Source organism: Chrysemys picta, chromosome 20 (genome assembly GCF_011386835.1).
Source record: "Chrysemys picta bellii isolate R12L10 chromosome 20, ASM1138683v2, whole genome shotgun sequence".
In the NCBI taxonomy this organism is placed as follows: Eukaryota; Metazoa; Chordata; order Testudines; family Emydidae; genus Chrysemys; species Chrysemys picta.
In genome coordinates, this window is record NC_088810.1 from 13,231,498 (window position 1) to 13,258,788 (window position 27,291).

General features: G+C 52.3%; 1 protein-coding gene across 20 annotated transcripts in view; it reads left to right on the forward strand.

Annotated features, from left to right (window-relative positions):
• CADM3 (cell adhesion molecule 3) overlaps positions 1-27,291 on the forward strand; it is a 145,946-nt gene that overhangs the window by 35,227 nt on the left and 83,428 nt on the right. For 10 of the 20 annotated variants that reach the window (XR_006172683.2, XR_006172685.2, XM_042842481.2 and 7 more), the window contains exon 2: positions 16,930-17,043. The exons of the other annotated variants lie outside the window; for them this stretch is intronic. Coding sequence is in view for 8 of the 10 variants with exons in the window: in XM_042842481.2 (XP_042698415.2) it covers positions 16,930-17,043 (114 nt within the window). In the remaining 2 variants the exon portion in view is untranslated. The remainder of the gene's footprint in view (positions 1-16,929; positions 17,044-27,291) is intronic. 20 annotated transcript variants of the gene reach the window in all.

A 27,291-nucleotide genomic window follows, 5' to 3' on the forward strand; every position in this document is an offset into this window, starting at 1 on the left:
CAGCAGCAGGTGGGAGAGGCTGGGGGGACTAAGTACTTGGTGTGGGGAGGTTTAAAGGCTCTGGGGAGCACTTTATTGTATGTTGCCTTGAGAAGAGCAGCAGGGACTCTGCAGGACCCTGATCAGTGCAGCCAGTATGGGAAGCTCCCTTGGGGATGGGGCCTAGCACCCAGCAGGAGGGCGCATTGGAAAGCTGGTGCCCCCTGGTGGGGCGGGAGCAGCAGACAGAAGGCGTGGGGTAGGGGGGTCACATTTCCTAGTACAGGGTTTCTGTGGCCAAGAGGCCCTAGCTCCTGCCTTGAGGGCCCCACCTCTCCAGCTGCAGGTTGGGGAGCTGGGGGGATTGGCACAGGGTTCCCTCTAAGCCCTGCTGCTAGCACATATTGGGAGCTGCAGCCGACGGCCCTTTACACAAAGCTGGCAACCAGACAGACGCTGGGGCTGGGGGAGATGCAGGTGGATTGTGATGGAAACAGGGTGCATGTCTGGTAGGGACAGTATTGGGGTGAGGGCTCCTGCCTCAGAGCAGCCAGACCCTCAAGCTCATAGCATGGAGGGGACAATGCGAAGGGGCAGCATGGAGGGGCCAGGTGGGAGGGGGCAGCAAGCATGTGAGTGGGAGGACATCCCCAGCAGTACTGGGCAGGCTCACGTGCTCAGCATCTTTCCTGGACATGCGCTCAGACCCTCATCCCCTGGCAGAGTAGGGGGGACTCTGGCCCTCATCTCCTGTAGGGATGCTGGGGTCACGCTCCAGACCCGATCTGCCGAGGCTGGTACAGCCACTGCCTTTGTCTAGTTCCCCCGTCTCACTGCCTCCGCCCCGGGGTGAATCCCCCCCCACACCTGCCCAAGAGATCCTGGCTATCTCCCAACAGTGCAGGGCGTGTGGGGGCCTGCACATGGGCCGAGAGCTCAGCCTTGAAGCTAAACTGGAGCTTGGCCCCTTTGGGTATGTCTGCACTGCAATTAAACACCCACACTGGGGCTGGCATGGGGCAGCTGACTCAGCTCACGGGGCTCAGGCTGTGGGTCTGTAAAACTGCCGTGTAGACGTGCGGACTCAGGCTGGAGCCTGGGCTCTGGGACCCTCCCTGCTCATGGGTCATATCCCAGTGCCAGCTGTCATTGCCCCATGCCCATCTCAGAGCTGGGGTAGCGTGGGGTGCCCACCATTGCTTAGCAGGGCAGGAGCCTGGATCAGCATCTCGAGAAGGGGCCTATTCAGTGGCTTGGCTAGGGCTGGTAGTAACAGCTGCATTTGATAGGATAGTTGTCTGTGATGTCATAGTTAGTCTCATTTCCTATTGGCTCGCGTGAAGGCCATGTGGGAGATGAGTGAGGGGTGTGGCTGGGGGAGGACTCGAGGCCAGGATCTGGCCCTGCCCTGGGATCCATCTCACTGCACCAGGGGCTTGCAGAGGGACATGGGGACAGGCAGAGGCTGCAAGGCACGCTGGGGAAGGAGCTGCCCAGGGTTCAATGTTCCACAGCAGCTCCCTGGCCCAACACGCTCCACACATGTCCCAGAAAACAACGGGGCCAGCCCCTGCGGTCCATGTGTGAGGGGGTGAGCTGCCCTGGGGGCTGCTCCATGGGGTGAAGCCATCTCTGCCCCTCCCCCCATCTCTCCTTGGTGCGTTTTGCTGACATTCGCGGTAGTGAGAGGGGATCGTGCTGCCTTAGGCTCGGGCGTCTCACCCCATCTCCTCTTCCCAGTGGCTCCTCTTGAGGTTTGGCCTGTGCTCTGTGGTGCCCTGTTCCCAGCTCTCACTGGTGTCCCTGGCACTAGCTGGTAGGAGTCGGCCTTAGCTGGGCACACATCCCTGCAGTGCAGTGCTGTGAGTGGCATCGCTGGGCAGGGTGCTGCAGGCCTGGGGCTGGCTGTGATAGGGGGTGAGAGTGACTCATATGCTGGGGAGGTGCTGGGCTGGCACCCTGAGCAGTTGGAGATCACATTTCTGCTGGCCAGGAGAGGCCGGCTGCTGAGGGGGGAAGTGTGGGAGTGGAGTGGGGGGGCTTACTGTGGAGTTGGTTTCTGATGCTCTTGTGCTCTGTGGTTTGGCTGAGATGGCCCCAGCACTGAGCGTTCACTAACTGAATGGCTCATCAGGGCCCCGTTTGATTGATCCCTAAATGAGAGCTTCTGAGAGCAGCTTATTTTGGGGCCTGTGGGGGAGTCTGTGAGTCAGTGAACGGCAAGTTAAGACAGGAGGGGCGGGGGGACCCGCACAGGCAGCCAAGATCTTAGCACATCTACCTTTGAGCTTCTAATTGGGAGTGATTCCTCCCAGAGCCATTGCAGCCACAGACAATGCCCAAAAGCCATGTTGAGCGCAGAGCAGGGACAAAGCCTGCCCAATGCTGGGCCGGGCTGGGGAACATAGAGGCCTTAAGGGCAGGGGAAAGCAAAGCCCCAAGGCAGCCCAAGGCCAGCAATCAAGGAGGCTGCGCGTTGCCAGAAGGGTGGTTACAACGGCACTCACACAGGGAGGCAGCATAGAGCCTCTATCTCTGCCTGGTTCCTAGAGGAGGGGCTCTGACGCAGAGCCCTTCTCCTCTGCAACAGGAGGCTCTCAGTGCACTTCACAGAGAGCCAGCGATGGCCCCTTCTGACCTCCCCGTGCTGTAAGGAAGCCTCATTCAGGTGGGTGTACAGATGGGAAAACTGAGGCCCAGAGGGGAAGAGATTTGCCCAGTGACAGTGCAGGGAATTGGGTGGAGGTTGTGAGCATGTGGGGCTGTGAGCATGCGTGGGTGTGAGAGGGTGTTCCAGTGCCTCCGACTGCCCCTAGTGGCTGGTGGAGGTGTCAGGAGCTCCTCCCCAGCAGGGTGGTGCCTGCCTGCCCTTTCTCTCCTTGGAGCCTGAACTAATCTCTGTAGCACAAACCACCACTGGAGCCCATCACTATGGAAACATTGAACTGGCCGTTATGGGCCGCAGGTGCATTCTCAGCCAGGCCGACCCACTGGGACCAGTGCAGGGGAAGTGACGCCTCATAAGAATGCAGAGCAACCCCCCCCCCCCCACGGCCTACTGGTGACCCAATGCAGCAGGATCCCCAACACACACACAACCAGGGGCACACACAACACACCTCCAACCAGGGACCATATGCTCAGAATTCATACAAACATGCCCACGCAGGCCTACAACCCAAATCAGGGAATTACACTCACCACACACGCGTGCACACACACACAACACCAACAACAGGATCACACACACTGACACAGCCCTCACACCCAACCCGGGGGGATCACACACAACTAACTTGAGAATACAAGTTGGTTGATAAAGGTAACAGCATTGACGTAACATACTGACACTTCTGTAAGGCGTTTGACTTGGTACTGCACAACATTTTGATTACAAAAATAGAAAATAGAAAATTAACCTGACACATATTGCTGGTATGGACAGTGCTATATTGGAGGGAGAGCTTCTCCTGCTGACATAGCTACTGCTGCTCGTTGGGGTGGTTTAATTATGCTGATGGGAGATTTCCCCTCCCCGCCCCTGTCGGCATAGAACGGCTAGATGGGAGACCTTACAGAAGAGTTCTGTGTAGTTCAAAAGCTTGTCTCTCTCATCAATAGAAGTTGGTCCAATAAAAGATGTTACCTCATCTGCATTGTCTCTCTTAATGTAGGCCAGGTCTACATTACAGACCTATATTGGTATAACCACATTGCTCAGGGGTATGAAAAATCCCCCTGCAGTTATACTGACCTAATGCCCTGTGCAGACAGCACTGTCAATGGCAGGGCTTCTCCCGTCAACATAGCTATCGCCTCTTGGAGACGTGGAATAACTACACCGACAGGAGAAGCTCTCCCATCGGAATAGGAGCATCTTTACTTAAGTGCTACAGCAGCACCGCTGCACCGATGCAGCATTTTAAGTGTAGACCTGCCCTTAGTATCATTTGTAAACTTTGCCACCTCATTGTTTACCCCTTTTTCCAGATCATTTATGAATATGTTGAACAGCACTGGTCCCAGTACAGATCACTCTCTCTGTGAACACTGACTATTATTTCTGCCCTTTGTTTCCTGTCTTTTAATCAGTTACTGAACCACGAGAGGACCTTCCCTCTTAACACAAGACTGCTTACTTTGCTTAAGAGCCTTTGGTGAGGGAATTTGTCAAAGGCTTGCTGAAAGTCCAAGCACACTATCCACTGGATTACCCTTGTCCACATGTTTGTTGATACCCTCAAAGAATTCTAATAGATTGCTGAGGCATGATATTCCTTTACAAAAACTGTGTTGACTCTTCCCCAACAAATTGTGTTCATCTGTGTGTCTGATAATTCTGTTCTCTACTGTATCAGAGGGGTAGCCGTATTAGTCTGAATCTGTAAAAAGCAACAGAGGGTCCTGTGGCACCTTTGAGACTAACAGAAGTATTGGGAGCATAAGCTTTTGTGGGTAAGAACCTCACTTCTTCAGCATCTGAAGAAGTGATCTGTTAGTCTCAAAGGTGCCACAGGACCCTCTGTTGTTCTCTACTGTAGTTTCAACCAATTTTCCTGGTACTGAAGTTAGGCTTCCCGGCTTATTGCCAGGTTCACCTCTGGAGTCTTGTTTAAAAATCAGCATTGCATTAGCTATCCTCCAGTCATCTAATACAGAGGCTGATTTAAGGGATAGGTTTCATACTACAGTTAGTAGTTCTGCAATTTCATATTTCAGTTCCTTCAGAACTCTTGGGTCTGAAGTGACTGAAGTGATCTGATCATGGTGACTTATTACTGTTTAATTTATCAATTTGTTCCAAAACTTCCTCTATCAACACCTCAATCTGGGACAGTTCCTCACATTTGTCACCTAAAAAGAATGCCTCCAGTGTGGGAATCTCCTTCACATCCTCTGCAGTGAAGACTGATGCAAAAAATTCATTTAGTTTCTCTGCAATGGGCTTGTGTTCCTTGAGTGCTCCTTTAGCACCTCGATTGTTCAGTGACCCCACTGATTGTTCAACGGGCTTCCTGCTTCTGATGTACTTAAAAAAAAAATTCTGTTAGTTTTTGTGTCTTTTGCTAGTTGCTCTTCAAATTCTTTCTTGGCTTGCCTAATGATTGTTTTCCACTTGACTTGTCAGAGTTTATGCTCCTTTCCATTTTCCTCAGTAGGATTTGACTTCCAATTTTTAAAGAATGCTGTTTTGCCTCTAACCGACTCTTTTACTCTGTTGTTTAGCCATGGTGGCATTTATTTATTTTTTATTTGGGGTATACATTTAATGTGAGTCTCCATTATAGTTTTATTAGAAAGTTTCCATGCAGCTTGCAGGCATTTCATTCTTGTGGCAGCTCCTTTTAATTTCCATTTAACTAGCTTTCTGATATTTGTGTAGCTCCCCTTTTTGAAGTTAAATGCTACTGTGGTGGGCTTCTTTTGTATTCGCCCTCCACGCACAAAGATGTTGAATTTAATTACATTCTTCTTAAAATGATCATCCCTATTGTATTCCATTGAGGGTTACGCATGCGCACCATGCGCCCGAAGTCAGAGAATTTGAAAGTAGTGTCCATTGGTCTGCTCATGAGCCCTGGCTCACCTCTGCTTCCATCCAAGGTGATAAAGGGTGGGGCAGGCTGACCACATCTCCAGTTCCTCCTCACCGTCACATGGTCTGGATCGGAACTTTCAATGTCTTTGTCTCTAAAACACTTTTAAATAAGATAATTGTACATAGTTTTAAGTTTTTTAGTAGTTTTACCAGTTTCTTGTAGTAGTATTGTAGTTTAGTGATGGCAGAGGGGCTTGTTTTTTTCACCAGAACCTCTCCCCCCACCCCCATGAGTGGGTTTCGGACTATGCCCAGGACTACGGACTTCAAACTCTGCATCTCCTGCCCGTGCTCCTTTTTGGACAACGACAAACACCAACGCTGCTTCTACTGCTTAGGGGAAAGCTCACATCACATCCAGGTGCAGTATTTGCCAGTCTTTCCCCAGCCACACTCAAGAACGCCGGGCTCTCTGTCTCCAGAAACACTTCATAGAGCTTGCCATGAGGCCTCATTCGGACCCAGGCCAGGGAACCCTCCCGCCCCGATACATTGGCCTAAATCAGCAAGGAGTACTACGTCCGAATCCTGTGTGTGTGGAACCACCCCCACGGACTTCATGGTGGGGACTAGTTGGGAGGTAAGGAAGCATACTCATAAGCTTAGGACTAAGTATTCCTCAAAATCAAAGACAGTGGAAGCTCCTTCTAAAAGTCCGAGCCATGGGGACAGAGCTTGTGCTAAGTCCCATAGGCACGAGAAGAAATCCCACAAACAATGGAGCCAGCAGTTTCGAGCACTGGTCCACAGGTACCATCATCAGTGGCACCCCCACAAGATGTGGGATCCTTCCATTCTGGTAAAGTCCATGGCACTGGCACCAATAGCAGGCAAAGAGAGGGAGTCTCTGACACTGGGAAGATCCGGAACCGTAGCCAATCCCCAGCATGTGTTTGCCTTGCCAGACCCAGAGTCACCCCATCCATCAGGCCTCTCCGCCTCTAGAGAGATTATTCCTCCACCATGAGATATGCCCCAGTTTGGGATCCCTTGCCATCCATTCCAGTAATCTACACTCTTCCACTGGTTCTAACAGTGCTGTCATTTAAACTGGAGTCCACCTTCTCCTCCGATGAATCAGAAGTGGGAGAGGAACCTTCACCTGCCTCCTCCCATGGGATCCTTCTAGCAGGTGCTCGGACCTGCTGGTAGAGGAGGAACCCCTTAGTCTGGTCCTGGTGGTGCCACTGGAACTGGCGAAATTTCTGTCTTCATCTCTGGACGAAGCGGTGACTGCAGCATCCCCTTCTCCTCTGGATGACTTTTGGCAATTTCAGGAACTGTTGTGGAGAATCGCGGGGAAACTCCAAATTCCCCTGGAAGAAATCCGGGACAGTCAGCATAAGTTGCTTGATATCCTCCACACTTTGAGCCTTGCCAGAATTGCACTGCCAATTAATGACACTATTCTGGAGCCTGCCAAGACAGCGTAGCACACCCCTGCCACATGTATGGCTAGCCCCAAAGGGGCTGAAAAATGTTACTCTGTTCCTGCCAAGGGGTATGAGTTCCTTTGTTCTCATCCTCCTCCAAACTCCCTAGCTGCCCAGGTGGCGACTGAATGAGCCAAACAACAGCACCCTTGATATACACCAGCTGATAAGGAGGGCAAATGTGGATTTTTTCCTCATCTAGCCTTCAAGTCAGGATCATGAATTATCACACATTACTAGCCACGTAGGACTTCTTGAATTACAATAAATTCAAGGAATTTACTGATAGCCTGCAACAACACAATTGGGCTCATTTTCAGATGCTTATTGAGGAAGGGAAGCTGCTAGCCAGAACAACCCTCCAGTCAGTGGTAGATGCAGCAGATATCTCCCCCAGGGCCATGGCTACAGCCATAGTTATGCTTAGGGAGTCTTGGCTCCATTCCTCTGGTTTCCTCAGGGAGGTACAGAGCACTATTGAAGACCTCCCTTTCGATGAATCCCATCGTTTTAACCAAAAGACAGCTGAATCGCTGAAAATCCTCAAGGATTCCAGAGACACTCTTGGCATATATACTCATCCTGAAGCACAAATTTCACTGCCCACCCAACGCTGTAGGTCCCCCCAATTCTACCCCCAGAGACCGTATGAGCCCCTGAGGAAACGCCAAAAGATTCTGATCTTGCCGCCCAGGGCCCTCCTCACAGGTTTCGATGTTGCAGCTACAACCTCCAGCCAAGAGATATTTCTGACGTGACCCCGAGAGCTGCCAAACACTATACTTATCGCTTCATGACCCCCCCCCTACCCCCTTTGGAGTCGTTTAGCACTCTTCCCATGCTTGGAGTGCAATAACAAGGAACAAATGGGTGTTGAAAGTCAGTGAAGTTAGGCTTTCATTGTATCGGCATCCATTGATCCCTTTGCCTTCAGCTGGGGGAAGTCTCTGAAAGGAAGAGCCCCTTGCCTGACAGTCTCTTAGATGGCGCTAAAGATGGTAATAACTGGCTCCATACTTTACAATGCAAAGGCTTTCACTGTTTTGCCTTCTTTTCTGTATCTCACACTTTGCTAGCTCTTCTGGTCGCTTAGGAGCTGGCATTTAAACCTCCTGTTCTCCCTGAGCAGCTCTGCATTAAACATTAAACAGTGTTAAACAAGTCCCAGGGCAAGCAAACCATTAAACATCCTTTTTACCTTTTATTAAAGATACAGAAAAGAAGGCAAAACAGTGAAAGCCTTTGCATTGTAAAGTGTGAAGTCAGGCTTTCATTGTATCAGTATCCCTTGTTCCCTTTCTGTTCAGTGGGGGAAGTCTCTATAAGGAAAAGCCCCTTGTCTGACAGTCTCTTAGATGGCACTAAATACGGTAATAACTGTTCTTTTGGGGAAAAGAGTGGGCTGGAGCGCATATTGTTGCTGTTGTTGTTGAAGTCCAATCTCATTTCCTAGAACAAGACAAACAGACACGAGAGGAGAGAAAAGACCAGCAAAGAGAAAATGCTGCTTCTGTCTCTGGTGCTGATTCTCACTTGCAATCTTACTGCTGCAGAAACACAGGCCCAGCAGAGGTCTCATCAGCTGCTACAAGACCTGGCAAACTTGTACCAGCATCGGGCTTTTCAAGGCATTGCTTTGAACTACTTTTCTGGTCAAAGACTTACAGCATTGTTGCAAAATATACAGTCTTGGCAATCTAAGTCACTCTCATTAGCCAGAAGGTAAAAGGAGAAAGCTAGGAAAGGGAAGAAATAAGGTAGAGAAGGAGAAGGACACATGGGGGGTGGGGGAGGAGGGAAGAAAAGGGGAGACAAAATCTCATATCCCAGTTGGAGTTTGGGATTTAGCCAGAGGTGGTAGAGATGGTGATATTATCTGGGTCCCTCTCTCCAGCCTGGTCTGGTCAGGACACCTCTCAGGATTAGGATGATGACGGTTCGGGGTTCCAGGAGATGGTGGAGATGGCAGCCATGAATGGTGAAGCTTTCTCCATTCTTGTATTTCAGTCAGTTGTGTCAGAGTAGCCAACTTTCCCCCAAAGAGTTTTTTTTGGAAGACCCCAAAAAGGGAGTGATGGGTGGTGTTACCTGCACATTCTAGGGCACCCCACCTTTACCTTTCTGTGGGCTCAAGGCATAACCTTGTTAATTTAGGCACCCCCACCCTTACCCAGTTCCTAGGGCTCAGGGCCACCCATATCCATTTCCTAGGGCTCAGGTTGTAACTAGTTCCCAGGGCTCCGGGTCAAAGGCATCTATCCATACCCAGTTTCTAGGGCTCAGGGCATACTCTTCTGCGGGTTTGTGGGGCCTCTTACCAGTGAAAGAGCCTTACACAGTAATATAGTAATATTGTTAACCTCTATTTATTAACAGTTACCAAAACAGAATACTCACACTAAGCATAGAATGCTCACCACTCCCAATAAGGCAGACAAACTTTTCCTGCTGGCCAGCGCAGCTCCTCTAGCTTCTGCACAGTAGGGTCGGCAGGGTGTTGAGGTCTGGCAGCTCTGATCTTGGCCTGTGTCCTGGAGTTAGGGTCCAAAGAACTCACTTTTGTACCCCAGTTTATATAGTTAAACTTGAGTCCTACTTAGCTGTACCTTAACCAATCATTTTAAACAAAGTGCTACAAAATAATTCTTTGACCAATCCTAACATATTGCAAAATAATTCTTTACCCAATCATAGCCCACCACCTTAGCTGATTTAAATCTTGCAAAATTAGTTATGCAACAGACAGAAACAATCAAAGAACCAGACAGAGACCATACAGATAAACAGTAGAGAAGTGAGGACCATAAAGGCAAAAACAATAAAGAAGTATAGATTTCACAATTACAACTGTTGATAAGTGATTTCTTGCCAGACGGAATGCCATCAAACAAAGTTTTCTTTAACCATCTTAAGATCTGTTTCTTTATCTGGTGATGGTGGGTGCTATTAATATAGGAGCGCCTCCTTAATAGCTTGATATTTCATTGATTTAATGTAATTTAGATGGAATGTGAGGATGTGACTTTCTGCTTTTTAACTCATGGCTGCTGCCCTAATGTGGCTGCAGAAGGAAGGCCTCAGACCTTACTAGTGGAATAGCCCAGCTCCTTGTTATTTTATTCACCATTTAGGCCTAATTTCTGACAAAGCAATTCTGGTTCCACACTTCTCGTTTGCATTAGCCAGATGATCAAGGGTTTTATCCCGTAGGGTTTGAGCACGCAGTCATTCTCCTGAATTGCTGCCCCCAGCTGCAAAGGAGTTAAATGCCTGCCTGCCCCTCCATCCTGCATGCCAACCCCTTGCCCCTAGAGTGCCTTGAGCTATGGGCATACCAGCCAGCAATCAAACTCCGTCCTCCAGCGACAGATTCCTGGGGGTTGGACTCTCTCTTCTCTGCAGGGAGAACAGAACATAAAGTTCTGGTATTCCCTGGGGGCATGATTCTGATGGATGAGGGATATTTCCTTCTGTGCTTGGGCTCTCTGCCGTCCCATCTGGAAGGTATAGAGCCCCAGTGAATCAGAGCCAGAGATTAGCTCAGGGACCAGGGCAGCAGCCTTCCATGCAGGATGTTTCCAGGGCTTTGCTCACTCCCCTCTTCCCTGGGAGACAGTTCCCCAGCCCTAATCCATCTCTCTACCACAGAGCTTTCCTGGAGATGAAGCTCACGGTTCCTTTTGTTCATTTCATCCCATTGCTCCTACTTACACCCCCTAAATCATGCTCCCTTTTGTGCACTACAGGCCTGTCAGCTGTAATCTCACACACATGCGTACTCATGCACACACTGTAACATACATGCCCAGACACTAGCACATGTACAGATGAGCACACACATACATACTAGTGTGTATGCACACACACATCCTTAATTACCATTTCACCAAATAATCAGGTTTAGCTCCTTAGTATTTTCTTATAAAGGAATCCTTCTAGCATCTTTGCTACTCTTCTCTGAACTCCATCCAGCTGGTCAATATCTTTGCAATGAGGTGTCCAGGATGGAAACAATATCCTGGAGTGCTCTAGAGAGGGCCCATCCCCACCCTGCTCTGGGGATACAGACCAAACTCACAGTACCCTCTTGCAGCCCTGTGATGCTGGGAGCTGCTATTCACCCTCCCTACTCAGGCTCTTCTACCCTTTCCTGCTGCCCAGTTGTTTTCCTCCCACTGACTATCTGGGTCTGGGATATTTCCCAGACGTCAGACCTGGTATTTCCCAAGCAGAATCCCAGTTTGTCCTTCCCATATGTCCAGCTTCTGCAGATCTCTAGGATTATGTCTCTGTCCTTCAGGTGCCAGCAGTTCCTCCCAGTTTAGTATCATCTGCGTTGCATATTATCCACCTAGAGCCTTGGTGAAGATCCAGGAAGCGATAGGGTTGCCAACCTTCCAGGACTGACTTGGAGTCTCCAGGAATTAAAGATTAATCTTTAATTAAAGATCATATCACATGATGAAACCTCCAGGAATATATCCAAACCAAATTGGCAACTCTAGGAAGAGAGCAGGTCTAGCAATGGTCGTGGCAGTGCCCAGCGATACTGGGGAGGTTAGCACTGCTCTTTGTTTATGGCCCTGCAGCTAGTTTTCTGTCTTGGATGCAGTTTTCATTCCCCAGCCAATTTGAATTAATTATAAGCACAGGGTTTAGGAGACACCATGTCAAATTCTTTGCTAAAATCCATAGCTGATGTCTTCTGCTTTGTCTTCATCCTTTCCCTTTGTAAAATGCATGTCAACAAAAACAATCAGCTGTGTGTGTGTCAAGATTTATTCCCCAAAGCAACTTACTGCTCATGATTCCATTCCCCTCTAGATGTTTAGTGATGCTTGTCAGTGTTCCGTCCATTATTTTATATGGGGTGATGGAAGAGTGAGACTTTCAGGTGTTAATTTCCAGGATAGCCTCTTGCTTCCTTCTGTGAAGATCAGTACTACAATGCATTTGCTTCCCCCCGGTTGTCCACGATATTTGCCCTGGTCTCTGTGACTTTCCCAAAATTCCTGCCATTGGTGCAGTAAGCTGGTTACCTGATTCCCTTATTGCTCCCATCTGCCATTGTGCTGCCCATTCACTGTCCAGAGAAGAGTGTGAGGAACTTCACAAGGACCTAACCAAGCCATGTGAACGGGCCACCTGGTGGTAGGGGAAATTCAGAGTTGATAAATGCAAAGTAATGGACGTCGGAGGGCAATGTTTGAATTGCTCATACACCTCCCTGGGATCTAAATTAACTGTAACAGTTCATGGAAAAGACCTGGGCATCATTATTGACAGGCCAAGTGAGACCTCTTTCCAAAGTCCAAAAAGGCAAAGGACACGTATAAGGGATGAGATGGAGAATGATAAAGGGAATATTTTATCGCCATTCTATAAATCAGTAGTGCAGCCTCACCTGGATACTGTGATGCACTGATCACCCCATCCCAGCAAGGGATTCAAGGAGGTCAGAGAAGTGTGACAAGAGTGAGTAGGGGTCTGCGAAACCTCTGCTATGAGGAGACACTGAATAGATTGGGATTGTTACTTTAGAGCGGGGACATGGGAAAAGTTTATAAAATAGTGACTGGTCTGGAGAAGGGAGACTGGGGAATTCTAGTTTCCCTGCCTCATAACAGAAGAGTGAAGGATGTTCACTGACACTGAAAGGTGGCAAACTCAGAACTGATAAGAGAAAATACATTTTTCCTCACCAGATAATTAGACTCTGGAACTCACTGCCACAGGAACTCACTGAGGCCAAGAACATAGAAAAACTGAAAGAAAGATTTCTACTGAGAATGAGAATACACAGAGCTAGAATATATAATACTTAATAAAAGGATTTGGAGAGTTATGGGATTGGGTCTGAAGCGTAACATTTGTATATCATGGCGAGGGTAAATGGATAAGAAGGGATTTAAAATGTGGCCTGGATGTGCTGGACATCAGCTGATCTATAAAAGTCTATATAGTGTTTGGCAGTTAAACATTAGAAAGATAGCTATTAGCCACCTCCTCCCCCTCCCCCACTGAATGGGGGCTTGTGGATGATGACCAGTTCCTGCTGAGGGGGGTTATCTTCAGAAAACTGCTTTGAAAAACAGGTGTGGAGGGTGTTGGCTGGCATCAGGGGGTGCAAGGTGGGGACCTCTGGACACAGCGGCAGGAGGCTGTCAGTCTCCAGTGCAGGGGGAGGTCAGAGAAAGAGCTTGTTTTTTAGAGATGTGAGGGTTTCCTTTGGGTCGAAGTGAGCGAAGGGTGGCTGGCCTTTGTGGACAAGGCAAAGGGCATCACACAGCTCCTCTCAGCTCAGCCCCTTTCACTCTGTGTGTAACTCACTCTCCCTAGCAGCACCCCCTGGGGGTTCATACCAGCACCTGGACAGCTCAGAGAGGAAGCACAGGCAAGGTAGGCTGGAGCCAACCCCTCCCAGCCAGAGGTATCTTTTAGGATTGCCAACTTTCTAGTCGCACAAAATCGAACACCCTAGCCCCACCCCTGCCCTGAGGCCCTGCCCCTTTCTTGAGGCCCCACCCACGCTCACTACATTCCCCCTCCCTCAGTGACTCACTCTCCCCCACCCTCACTCACTTTCACTGGGCTGGGGCAGGGGGTTGGGGTGCGGGAGGTGGTAAGGGCTCTAACTGGGGGTGTGGGCTCCGGGTGGGACCAGAAACGAGGGGTTCAGGGTGTGGGAGGGGGCTCAGGACTGGGGCAGGGAGTTGGGGTGCTGGAGGGGGTGAGGGCGTTGGGCTGGGGGTGGTGGCTCTGGGGTGGGGCTGGGGATGAGGGGTTTGGGATGCAGGAGGGTGCTCCGGGTTTGTGGGGGGCTCAGGGCTGGGGCAGAGAGTTGGGGCTCGGGATTGGATCATGGGCTTACCTCGGGCAGTTAGCAGCGCGGCGGGGGTGGCTCCCAGTCAGCGGCGCCATGCGGAGGCTAAGGTAGGCTGCCTGGCTGCTCTGGGCCTGGCACCACACTGCGCACTCTCCAGAAGCAGCCAACTGATCTGGGTCCTAGGTGGGGGGCCAGGAGGCTCCACGTGCCACTATCACCCACAGGCACCGCCCTCACGCCCAGCTCCCATTGGCTGGTTCCTGGCCAATGGGAGTGTGGAACTGGTGCTTGGGGCGGGAGCAGTGTGCAGAGCCCAGTGGCCTCCCACCTAGAAACCAGACCTGCTGGCTGCTTCCGGGGTGCAGCACGGTGCTAGCCAGCCCAGGTAGGGACTAGCCTGCCTTAGTGCCGCACCATCGCCAACCAGACTTTTAACGGCCCGGTCGGCAGTGCTGACCAGAGGTCCCTTTTTGTCCGGGTGTTCCAGTTGAAAACTGGACACCTGGTCACCCTAGTATCTTCTGCCAGCAAGGGGTGTGTGTGTGTATGTGTAAGGGCTCCATCAGGCCCCACAAGGAGGGAGCCCAAACACTAAGGAGGAGCCATGAGAGAAGGGGGAGGGCGAGGCAGACAGGATATGAAACCCCTCTCATCAGGGCAAAAGCCAGCCTCTGTAGTGACCAGGAGGCTTCCCTGAGCTGGTATATTGAGGACTGTTAAAATTGTAGGCAGTCACTTCAAATCTCAGGGGTTCCTGGTCCTGCTTGGGGGCTCTGTAGGGAAACATGCAGTTGCGGCCTGGCAGCAGACAGTCTGCAGCCAGGCAGCCTATATTCGTGGGAGAGGGGGAGTTGTGTCTCTCTGAGGGAGCAGCCTGCTTTCTCTCTTTCTGTTTTGGGGTTCTTGTGGGTTATCATTTTGAGTTGTAAGTACTAAAGCAGTGTTATATTGCAACTTTCCAGCAGGAGTATTTAATATATGTAGTTAACTACTCTGTGGGTTTGCCATGACCATTCTACCTGGGGCATGCAAGCCCAGTGCTGCTCACTGTGTGGAACTTGCATCATAGGTGCCGAGTTTCTAATCTGCTGGGGGGTGCTCCAGGCCCCGACCCCACTCTACCCCTTCCCCAATGCCCCACCCCCACCCTGCTTCTTCCCACTCCTGCTCTGCCCCGCCTCTTCACGTCCCTCCTTTTCTCCACTCAGTTCCGCCCCCTCCCCTGAGCGCTCTGCACCTTCGCTCCACCCCCTCCACTCCAGCTGATCCGCAGCAGGCGGTAGGCGCAGGGAGGGAGGGGTAGGTGCTGATTGGCGGGGCCCACCAGCGGGCAGGAGGCACTGGGGGGAGGGAGAGGTATTGATTGGGGGCTGCTGGTGGGTGCTAAGAGTTGGCACCTGTGACTTGCACATTCCTCCAAAGCAGCCATGGCTCATCTCACATTGGGAGCCAGGGTTGGATGGGTGGGGTCTCATCCAGTCTGGTGATTCCCATGTCTCTGGGCTATTGAGAGGGGGAAGAAACCATCAGCAGCTTCCTGCCCCCTCACCTGGTACAGCTGCTGGGTGTGTACTGTCCACTGCTCCCCATGCACAGCACCCTGGCCCAGATACTTCTGCTGTATGGGGTACTGTCTGTTTACTGCTCCCTGTCCCCAGTGCCCTGGCTCTGCGTGACAAAGTGGGAATTTTCTGTATTTGTATAACTCCTATGTGGGCATCAGTTTCCCCTGAGTTTCACATGATTACTGAGTGCGGGGAGAAAGGACTGTTTGCTCTCAGAGAGACAAGGTGGGCGAGGTAACATCTTTTATTGGACCATCTTCAGTTGGTGAGAGAGACAAGCTTTTGAGCTAACACAGAGCTCTTCTTCAGATCTGGGAAAACTTCTCAGAGTGGCACAGCTAAGTACAATTTGGAACCGATTATTTAGCCACTGCAGTCATAGGACTAAAAAGGGGGTGTGTGGGTTAAAGATTGTTGTAATAAGCCATAAATCCACTGTCGTTATTAAGTCCATGATTTTTAGTGTCTAGCAAACTTATGAATTTAAGCTCCTAGGCTCATCTTTTGAAGGTGTTGTGCAGGTTTCCTTTGAGGATGAGAACTGAGAGGCCAGGTTAGAGTGATCGCTTTTCGAAGCATTTGCCCACAAGTGCTATGGTGTTTTTGTCTTTTAGCGTTTTTCAGTGTGAGTTCATTTGAGAGCACAGTGATTGTCTCATTTCACCCTCAGAATTGTTATTGGAGCATTTAGTGCACTAGACGAGGTACAACACGTGTTGGGATAGCTCTTCTAGGATCTGTGGATCTTGAAAGGTATGTTGCGGGAGCTATTGATCATCATAGCAGTGATGCTATGTCTGCAAATTTTATATCTGTTGTTCTGGCAGGGTCTGATGCCACTGGTGGGTCCTGGTCTGTGAGGAGCTTGCTTCTGATGATGAGTTGGTGAGGCAGGTGGGTTGTTTGAAGGCCAGAAGAGGGGGTTTAGGAAAGGTTTCTTTCAGGCTGTGGTCCCCTGTGACAGTGCAGGGTGAGAACAGGTGAGCCTGCACTCTGATCACCCGATGTAAATTAGTTCTCCTTGAGAAAGCTTAGAGAGGTAATTAGAGAATCGGACTGGATGGATGGACGGGATGGGAAGCCAAGAAGGAAGTCCGATGGGGGGAGGAGAGGGAGACAGGATGGGACGGGACCAGACCAGACAAGAGCTAGTTGAGCCCAGTTACACTGAGACCACAGGGGTGGGAGACCTTGTTCCCTTCAGGACCAGAAGTGCTGTTGGTGCTGTAAATGGACTGTTGCACAGGGATTGCTGTAGAAATGGTGGAGCAAACTTAAAATAAAAGGGTTTGGTGAAGGCACAACCACTGGAGTCCATGCAGTTTCTGCGGGGAAGAAGGTGGGAGAGGAGCCATGCCCCGTGACATGTGGGCGCTTGTCCAGGATCTTGACTCCCCCAGTTGTGGCGATTGAGAGACACGGGGGAGGCTGCTGCAAATATTTGGCACCCGTAAGATGGAGCAGACTCTGCAGTGGTTGGTGGACCAGCAGAAGAAGCTGCAACAGAGCATGCAATCTTTCCAACAGGCACACCAGCTGGAGAGACAATCCCTGCTGGCCTGACAAGCAAAGCAACAGAGGAGCTTGCAGAAATTTATCAGGGAGCAAGCACAAGTGCAGCAGCAGTTGCTTCAGACACTGGTGAGTCCTGGTACGGGGAACGGTAACCGGAGCCTGGGGGTCGGCCTGTGTAAAATGGGACCTGCCGCTGACCCCAATGCTTTTTTAATGACATTTGAGAGGGTAGCAATGGGAGCTGGCTGGGACAGAGGAATGTGCCCCCCCGTTAGCACCCAATTTGGCGGGGGAGCTCAAGTGGCCTGCATGGTCTTGGGTGACAAACAGACCAAGGACTTTGATGTCGTTAAGGCAGCCATGCTCGTCCGAGTGGGATTGTCTACAGAGAAATATTGGCAGATGTTTTGGGCTGTTAGATAGGCTGGAGATGTACGGGCCAGGAAATGTGCCCAAAGGTTAACTGATTGGGCTACCTTCTGGTTGAAGCCAGGCACGCAGACTGTGGGTGAAATCATGGACGCCATATCCTGGAGCAATTTCTACAAAGCATTCCAGAGAACACTCGTGTCTTGGTGAGGAGGCACCAACCCACAATCCTGGAGACAGCGGTCAAACACACAAAAGAGTTTGAGGAAGCAGATTTTCCCCACAAGGGTGCGCATTTGTTTAACAGGCTCAAGCGAGGAAAGAGGGTTGGAGAAGTGGTAGGGATGAAGCCTACAGAGAACCCACTCCAGGGAGGCTGGAAATTACCTGTTACCAATGTGGGAGACAAGGCCTATAAAAAGAGACTGCCCATCTATGGACTGGGAACTGGCATAATGTTGTGGTTGGACTGTGACCTGCAACAGAGGAAAATGCCAACCGTCTCAATGAAGGTTGTGAAGGGATGGGAGAAGGGCCTAGTGGACACTATATCAGGATGTTCGCTGGCTAGGAAAGATGTGGTAAAGCCACACTGGATCCTTCTCAGAGACAGGCTGAGTTTGGAGTGCATCATGGGGAGAGAAAGCTCTGCCCATTGGCCGAGATTCCCCTGAAGGTTTGGAGAGAGTTCAGGTGGAAATGGGTTGGGATTGTGGATAGATTGCCACATCCAGTGGTGGTAGGGATGGACTGGAGCCCCTTCCCCTTTAAGAGGAAAGCAGTTAGTTGGGGTCCATGGCAGAAAGGAACTGGTCAAAGATGGAGAAAGGGCGTGAAGTAGAGGAGCAGGAAAACCCTAGACAACGTGATATAAGCCGAGGGTGGCAAAGGGAAACAAACGTTCCCAAGCGGAAAGCGGAAAAAAGGAGGAATTAGCCGAGTGGGCATTAGGAGAAAAGGGAAGGCAGGACATACCAGAGTGGGATGGGCTGTTCTCGGAAGGTTCGCTACCAGGGCCTCGAGAAGAGGAGCCCTGAGATAAGTGGGTAGGACTAGGAGAGCAAGAGTGCACAGAGGAACAACATGGGAAGGGGACAGGACAAACCCCACTCCAAAGCAAAGAGAGTGACAGGGAGGAGTTAAACCCTCGAGTTGCCCTTGGTGTGAAGACCAGTGGGTCAAAACAAAATCATGAGGGTGTCCTCCACCCACAAAATGTGACTTCTGTAGGTGGAGGGGGGATAATCACCCTGGGGGTGAGCACAGGAAAGAGGTACCTGGCACCTCCTCTAGAGAAGGGCGGGCCAGAGGCAGAAGGACCGTCAGCGGTAGGCAAGGGTGGAGGTGCGTGACAGAGTGCAGGGTGCACACAGGTGAGTCTGTCCTTTGATCACTCCGATGTTCATTAGTTCCCCTTGAGAAAGTTGAGGGAGATAATTAGATCTTGTGGCTGGGCTGACAAGAAGGCAGGAAGGAAGACCCACAGGGGCGGGGAAGAGAGAGGGGACCAGGGCTAGTTGAAACCAGTTACACTGAGGTTCTCAGGGGAGGGAGACATTTGTACCCCACAGGTCCTGGGGAGAGGGCCAAAAGGGTTGTTGGTGATGTAAATAGACTGTTGCACAGGGATTGCTGTAGAAATGGTGGAGGGAACTTAAAATAAAAGGGTCTGGTGAAGGAACAAGAACTAGAGTCTGTGCAGTTTCTGCAGGGAAGAAGGTAGGAGAGGAGCCATGACCCATAACATCCCCATTGAGCTAAGTTCCCTCTAAGCTGCGCGGCCATGCAGCAGGTTATTATGGGCCGCACTGCGTGCAGAGGTGCTCTCCCCCAGTCCTGGGCTGCTGCAGCAAGAGAGGGGTGGGGGGAGTCCTCTCTCCCCACTGCAGCCTTGGGGCAGCCTGCACCCCAAACCCCTCATCCCTTCCCCCCCCCGAGCCCGCATCCCCAGCCAGAATCCTCACCCCCCTGCACCTCAACCCTCTGCCCCAGCCCTGAGCCCCCTCCCACACTCTGAACCCCTCATCCCCGGCCCCACTCCAGAGCCCTCACCCCCCGCATCCCAACTCTCTGCCCTAGCCCTGAGCCCCCTTCCATACTCCGAACCCCTCGGCCCCACCCCCACCACACATCACCTCCATATTGGTGCACATAACAAAATTCATTCTGCACATGGATGTAAAAAAAACGTAGTGGGAACTTTGCCATTGAGTATGGGTTGTAATTGTTTAATAATACCTCGTCTGGGTTCCAGTGTGTGATGATAGGTGACAACTAGGGATGTGCGCTCTGAAGGTTTTGTTCCCTATATTGAAACAGATTCTCTTGTGATATTTTGGTGGCCCATTCCAGGCTGTGATCTTCTTCTCTGGTGGAGTGTCCTTGTTTGGTGAAGGCAGTTTTACATGAGTTAAGGTGTGTGTCCTAGGCTTCCTCCTTCGAGCATATTCCTCAGTATCCGAGGGCCTGGCTGTAGATAAAGGATTTCTTGGTGTGTTTGGGGTGGCTACTAGATCTGTGTTTCTTGTCTGTGGTTTTCTGTCGGGTTCCATTGTTGAAGCTGATTGTGATGTCTAGGAAGTTGCTGGTGCAGCAGTGTTCTCAGGGCAGGCTAAGAAACATCAGTTTGAATGTTGCCTAGCTGTCTGAGCTGGGATGGGCCATTAAAAAGGACTGGCTGAGGCCACCACCAAAGTAAAGGAGAATCAGAGAAGACACTGGTGAAGCCAGTCATCAGGACATGGACACCTAGTAACTAAGGACCTACAGGGAGAGAGATTTCCCCACCTGTCAGCAGGGAAACTGAGCAAAAAGCCTAGCTTGACAACAAAGGATGGGGAAGGTGGGGGGTAAGGGTTGATTGCTGGAAGGAATCGGGGACTCTCACCTGGGAACTGACTAAGGAGGTCAGACAGAGACTGAACATGGGATTCACTACAGGGCTCTGGGCTGACCAGAACGGTCCATGCTTTAACCTTCCTGTCTCTGTTCTAACCTTCGGACTGCCAATGCTCTGTTTTGGCTGACTAATAAACCCGACAGCGCTCTCTGAGGATCACTCTAAATACTGGCAGGGGAACATTAGTCCCTGCAGAGTGGACAAGTCTCTCCCAGGAGTCTGTCTCAGTTGGACTCACTGAGCAGAGCTCACGGTGTGGAGCAGGAGTGCTGGAGCCCAAAGGTTCAGGAGGTGGTGAGGCCGCATGGCTGACTCTGAAGGAAGAGGGAGGGGGCACAGCACTAGTCCTGTGGATCCGGGACACTCTGCTAGTGCTGCTGGGTGTTTACCATCCACAGCTCCCCAAACTTGTGCCTTGGCCCTGGCACTGCTGCTGGGTGAGTACTCTCTACTGCTTTCTGTCCCCTGTGGTCTGGTACTGCTAGTGGGTGTGCACCATCCACTGCTCCCCACTGCTTCTGGGGTTGTACTGTTGTCACAGATCCGTGCTGCACCCCCAGCTTTGGAACAGTGTCTGGCAGGAACCTCTTCCTTCAGGGTTGGCCACATGGCCTTGCTGTCTCCTGGGACTGAACCTCTGGGCTCTAGCACTTCTGCCCAGGGCCAGCTCCAGCTTTTTTGCTGCCCCAAGTGGTGGGGAAAAAAAAAAAAGCTGCGATTGGCGGCACTTCGGCAGCAGCTCTACCGCGTTGCTTCATTCTTCGGTGGCAATTTAGTGGCAGGTCCTTCCCTCCGAGAGGGACTGAGGGACCTGCCGCCGAATTGCCACCAAAGACCCAGACATGCCGCCCCCTTCCATGGGCTGCCCCAAGCACCAGTTTGCTGCGCTGGTGCCTGGAGCCAGCCCTGCTTCTGCCTCACACGGTGAGCTCTTCTCAGCGAGTCCAATTAAGCCAGACTCCTGGGAGAGACGTGTCCACTTTGCAGGGTTTGATGCACCCAGCCAGTGTTTACAGGGACACTCACAGAGCATTTCCAAAACAGTCTGACTGATCTGTCAGCTGGAACACAGCATTGACAGTCCGTAGGTTAGCACAGAGACAGGAAAGTTAAAGCATAGACCGTTCTGGTCAGCCCAGAGCCCAGACGATCTGTAGTGAGCCCAGGTCCAGGCTCTGTTGGTCTCTGTCTGACCTCCTTAGTTCCCGGGTAAGAGAGCTCCCAGCTTCCTCCAGGAGCAAGCACTTCTCCCCCACCTCTCCGTCCTTTGTTCTCCAGCTAGGCTTTTTGCTCAGCTTCCCTGCTGAGAGGTGGAGAAATCCCTCTCCCTCTGGGGTATGGTTGCTAAATGTCAATATCCTGGTGACTGGATTCTCTGGGATTCTCCTTTGATAGGGGGTTGGCTTCAGCTAATCGTTTTTAATGAGCATTTAATAATGCTCAGACAGCTAGGCGATGCCACAACATCCCCCCCACCCCACCCCCCATGTGTCAGTCTGCTTGGAGAGCAAACCTAGAGGCTGTGCCTAGGTTGACTGAAGAATTCTTCCATCAACCTAGTGCTGTCTACATGGCCGGTTAGGTTGGCTTAACTGTGCCACTCAGAGTTTTAGGTTTTTCACATAGGCAGCTTATGTCGATCTCACTCTGTAAGCGCCTGCACTAAAAGGTAGCTCCCACTGATGTAATTGCACACTACACCGATTTAATAGCTGCACCTCCACGAGAGGCGTAGCGTTTATGTCGATGTAGTTAGGATGACGCAGAGTCAGTGTAGACACTGTGTTACTTACTTCAACTGTTGCTGCCTTCAGAAGCTATCCCACAATGTCCCACACTGGCAGTTACAAGCGCTTCTGGTGAGAACGCGCACCACTGACACAAGGAGCGTAGTGTGGACATGTAAAACCGATTGACGTAACTTAGGTAGACTTAATTTTGTAGTGTAGACTTGCCCATAGTTAAGTCAACCTAATTTTCTATTATAGACCAGGGCTTAGTCCTACCCCCACTCCCCCGCTCAGGGCAGCCATGCAAAATATAAGGGAAACTGAGGCACACAAAGGATTCATAAAAATATTTCAGAAAATTTTCACATCATAACAACCATCCATGGCTCCCCATCCCTGGGCCCTGGCCATGGTACTGACTTTCCCCACAACAGGGCCCTGCATGACCAGTGTTCAGTTCCCTAGTGCCTCTCACAGAGCTAGCCAGGGCCCATCTGCGCTAGGCCTCCGTCCCTCCCTAGCCAGGGGCCAGGATGCTGTGCCAGCTTCCTGTCTTTCTGCTCCTGCTGATGAGAAATATTTCTCTAGGCGTCTTGCAGGATCAGGGACCCTCCTGGGCAGTGCGTCCCCGAAGGACCATCCCTAGCTTAGCTTAGTTCTAAAGAGCCCCTAGGTCAAAGCAGGTTAGACCCTCCCAGGCCAGGGAGATGCTTCCCATGAAAGTGACTGGCAGCATCACAGCATGTCTCAAACTGCCCTCCCCACCCCAGGGACCCCATCATTCCCCCTCCCTGATTGCATCCCACAGAACCAATTGCTCTCCCATCCCTGTCCCACCCCATGGACCCTATCACTCTCCCTCCCTGATCCCAATCCACAGACCCCATCACTCCCCCTTTCCATCCCATCCCACAGACCCACTCCTTGATCCCAGCCCACCATCACTCCCCCTTCCTGATCCCTGCCTCTTCCACTCAGCTAGCTCCAATTTCTTCTGCCTCCCTGCTTCTCTGTCAGCCCCAGCAATGGGGTCCACATGCCTGCCTCACCTCCTCCCAGCTGCAGCAGCTCCCACGGCCTGGCACAATCTCCCAGCTGTCCTGGGTGGCTGGGTTACCCACTCACTGGAGGTCAGGGTCTGACCCCAGGCTATTGACTCCCCCCTGGCCAGACCTTGCTAGAGCCACTGCGCTGTGCCTGCCTCCTTGTTGAGTTTAGCTGCTTCCCTACTGGGGACCTGTTCCCTCCTGGCTCCACTTTTGGGCCATTGATCCCAGCCTGAGCTGGGCTCCCGGCCTGCAGCACTGGGTGACGGCCAGACACATGGGCAGTGGAGAAATCAGTCGGGGGCCAGGAGAGGTGGTTGGCTTGGCTCTGAGAGGAGCCGGCTGCCCCCGCTCCCAGGCAGGGCAAGGTGCTGCAGATGCTTCTTGAGGGACGTTTGCCCATAGGCCCTGCACCAGGAGCTCCCCTGGGATCCACTGAAACATAAAGGCTGCCCAGATGCCGTCAGCAAGGCCCAAGGAGTTGGTGGACTGGGCACTCAGCCAGGGATGTGCTGGGGGAACCAGGCCATAGGGCACTGGGCCCCGGCCTGCGGAGGAAGCTGAAGGCAGATGTGGGGCCTAGTGATGGGGCCTTGGGAGGTTGGGGTTGCTGTGCAGTGAGCAGGGCTTACAAAGTATCCTGTAGCCAGGGGCTTGGTCTGTGAGACGCGGGAATGGAAGAGGAGGCCAATGTCAAATGGCATCAGCACTGGGGAGATATGCGTCCAGGCCTGCCCTTAGGGCCTCCCTGGCCAGGTCTCTCCTGCTGTCTCGATTCTTCCACCCTGCCCCCCTGGCCCTTCCCCAGAGTTTGTCTGTGCCCCGGATCTCTCTCTAGCTCTTCCCCCTCCGGTGCTGAGTAAAACAGCCAGGTGATGGCAATGCCCAGGGCTGGGGTTCCCCTGTGCTGCTCTTCCCGGGGTCATGGAGCTGTGGTGGGGAACTAAGAGCCCACTTGTGTGGTCCTGGGCCCCTGGGTAGACTGTGGTCCAAGTGGGGCCCCTGAGTAGATGGGCCCGTGGTGTCAGAGAGACTCAGTCCCATCAGCACGGGATCTGTAACCCACGGAGCTGGTTCTGCCAGCGTTCGAATGGCAATGCGCACGGGGCAGCCTCGACATTGTCAATGGGCTTGTCTCTCTGCTCAGCACCATTTAAACCTGCCACTGTGACGAACTGGGACTGTTCTTACTGTGGGCTTTAAATGCTGACAGGGGAGTGTGGCTAGGATAGTCTGCATTGGGGGATGGGAGACTGACCGACAGAGAACCCCTGAGCATGTAACATGAGAACCCAGGAAGAGGTTAGAGGCCAGGTGACACCTTTGCCCCGGGAAACTGAACAAAGGGCTGTGGGGAGGGGTCACTGAAGGGAGAGTTTTTTCAGGAGCTGGCTGGTGATATGACTGGGAGGTAGACGGGGCTCTGACCTCCCAAGGGGCTGGGGTGCCCTGAGACCCCAAGATGGACCCAATTGAGGGGGATCCTGTTGTCTGTGCCTGCAAGACCTGTCTTGGACTGTATTCCTGTCGTCTAAATAAACCTTCTGCTTTACTGGCTGGCTGAGAGTCATGGTGAATCGCAGGAAGCCGGGGGTGCAGGGCCCTGAGTCCCCCATACTCCGTGACAGCCACCACCTCTCCAGATGGCACTGCCCGGGGGTACTGCAGAATGGAGCAGGCTACCTTCTCCCAGGTGCCTTGCAGCCGCCCCCACCATTCTCAGCTGTCTAGCTGGATGCCCCTTGGTCATCTCATCCTCACATCTGCTCCCTCTCCAATCGCCTGCGGGCACCAGGTTCCTGAGCAGCCGCAGGGGCTGCGTTTGGCACAGCTCCAGGCCCTCTCCCAATACGTGGTATGTTGCGTTCACACTACGTTTCCTTTCAAAGGCAGCTGCTGTGCAGTGAACTCAGGTCCCAGCTGCCCCCTGGGACATGGCTTTGCTCGGGGCCTGGGAGGCTCCTTCTGCCTGTTGCTCTTGTTGCACGGCTGCTGCAGGTATGTAGTGCCGAGCAAGGGCACTGCTGGCTCGGGCAACCCGCTGTTCAGCCTGCCTTGCACCTGCGTGGAGGCAGGAGCAATTTGGAATTGGGCGGCTGTGGGTGTCCCAGGAGAGATGGGCAGTTTATTGTGAGGGGCCAGTGTGTGTGTCTGTGTTTGGGCGGGGGCAGGGGGATGTCAGTGTGTGTGCAGAGTGGTGTTGTGAGCAGGCACCTTTCTCTACGTTTTCTATAAATACTCTGCTTCTTATGGGCCAGATTTTCAAATGAGCGCAGCACCCAGCAGCTCCCACTGTCATGGAGAATCCCACTCTGTTCACCCCCACCCCAGAAAAATGGAGAATCCCCGTGCCGGGGCCGCTCACCTCTCGTGAGCGCCTCCGGCACGTGCATGCAAACCAGCCTTCTCTCTGCTTGCAGTGCCCCCTGTCGGGTCTTCAGGGGTTCAGCCCTCGGCTAAGCCACACAGTCTATACGTCTGAGCCCACAAACAAACAACCAAACCCCTTGCAGGGCAAAAGGTTCAACAGGGCCTGTCACAGTGCCCTGGATAATGTCTTTAGCCCTGTCTCCAGGCTCAGTTCTCAGCTGCTTCTGGGCTAGTTTCAGTCTGTCCCTGGTCTGGTATAGAGCAGTGCCCCAAGGGCCTTCTCCCTGGGGACTCTGCATCCTGTGCTTTCCTTGGGCCTTCTTGGGGCTCTGGCCACTCTGCGGGGGTGGGGGACCCAGAACCCAGGCCCACCCACTACTCCAGATCCAGATCCCAACCCAGGGCCCCTATAAATAGCAGCCACATGCTACTTCCTGTAACAGTTGCTGCTGCTTTTCCCTGGGCCACTTCCCACACAGCCCCTTCTGCATCACCTGTCCCTCAGGGCTGAAGCTCTCACTGGAGCCCCAGCAGCCAGCAAGGAGCAGCACCCCAGGGGCTCCACTGGTGCCAGCCAGCAACTGAACTGCTCATGCCTCCCCTGAAGCTCCTGATTGGGTGCTTCGCTGCAGCCTCTCTAGGCAGCTCTGGAGGACCCACCTTTATGGCTCCTTGTCTGGGTCAAGGTGTGGTAGGAGCGTGAGGCTTCCAGCAGGGGGCCTCAAAGGGCCTGGCACATCCGGTCATACTGCCTCCCCTCCCACAGAGAACAAGGGAGAGTCCCTCTCTCCTCCCCCCCCCCCCCCAGAACAATGGAGAGTCTCCCTCTCTTCCCCTCGCACTAAACAATGGAGAATTTCCCTCCCCGCCAAGAACAACAGAGAATCTCCCTCCCCTCCCCCTATAGAGAGCAATGGAGATTCCCCCTCCCCATGCAAAGAACGAGGAAGAGTCCCTCTCCCCTCCCCCCACAGAGAACAAGGGAGAGTCCCCCTTTCTTCCCTCCCTCACAGAGAACAAAGGAGAGTTCCCCTCTCCTCTGCCCCCCCCCAACAAGGGAGATTCCCCACCCCTCCCCCACAGACAACAATGGAGAATCCCCCTCCCCGCCATGGAGAACAATGGAGAATGCCCCCTCCCCTCTCCCACAGAGATCAATGGTGCTGCTCAGGCTGCCGAGCTCTTTTGAAAATCTGCTCATCTGTGAGATCCAGGCTCTGCCCCTCCCTGAGTCAGTAACAAGAAAATCCCCAAGCACCTCACAGTGTCATCTCATGCCCTTTCCAGGTGGGTTTCCCTGGCTGGAGCAGCTCAGAGAATGGGGGGAAAAGCGGTGCTTGAGGTTCTCTGTTCTCTGGAAGGAGCCTGTGATCAAATGGAATTTTCTGTAGTATTGTTATGACCTGACCCCCCTCAGTTTTGACTATGTTTTTCAAGGCTACCCAGTGTGGGGGGAAAAGCACTGTTTGCTCTCAGGGCAGGCTGGGAGACATAGGTATCAATATCACCTGCCTGTCTGAGCCTGAATAGCCCATTAAAAAAGGCTGGCGAGGCTGACTCCATGTCAGTGGAGAATCTGAGAAGACAATGGCAAACTCAGTCACCAGGATATTGACACCTAGTGACCAAGGATCCACAGGCAGGAGGATTTCCCCACTCTCAGCAGTAGGGTTACCAGACATCCCGGTAAAATCAGGACCGTCCCGATTTTTTGGTGTTTGTCCTGTATCCCGACCGATCTCTGGTCGGGATGCAATTTGGCCCGATATTTCGGTCCGCTGGCAGCACTCGGCTTCCCCCCCCCACAAACCGGCGGCCCTACCCCCCCCCCCCCCACCCCCTCTGTCCCGATATTTTGTTCCTCTCATCTGGTCACCCTACTCAGCAGGGAGGCAGAGCAAAGACCCCAGCTGGAGAAGAAAGGATGGGGAAAGTGTGAGGTGGGGTGGGGGTAAGAATT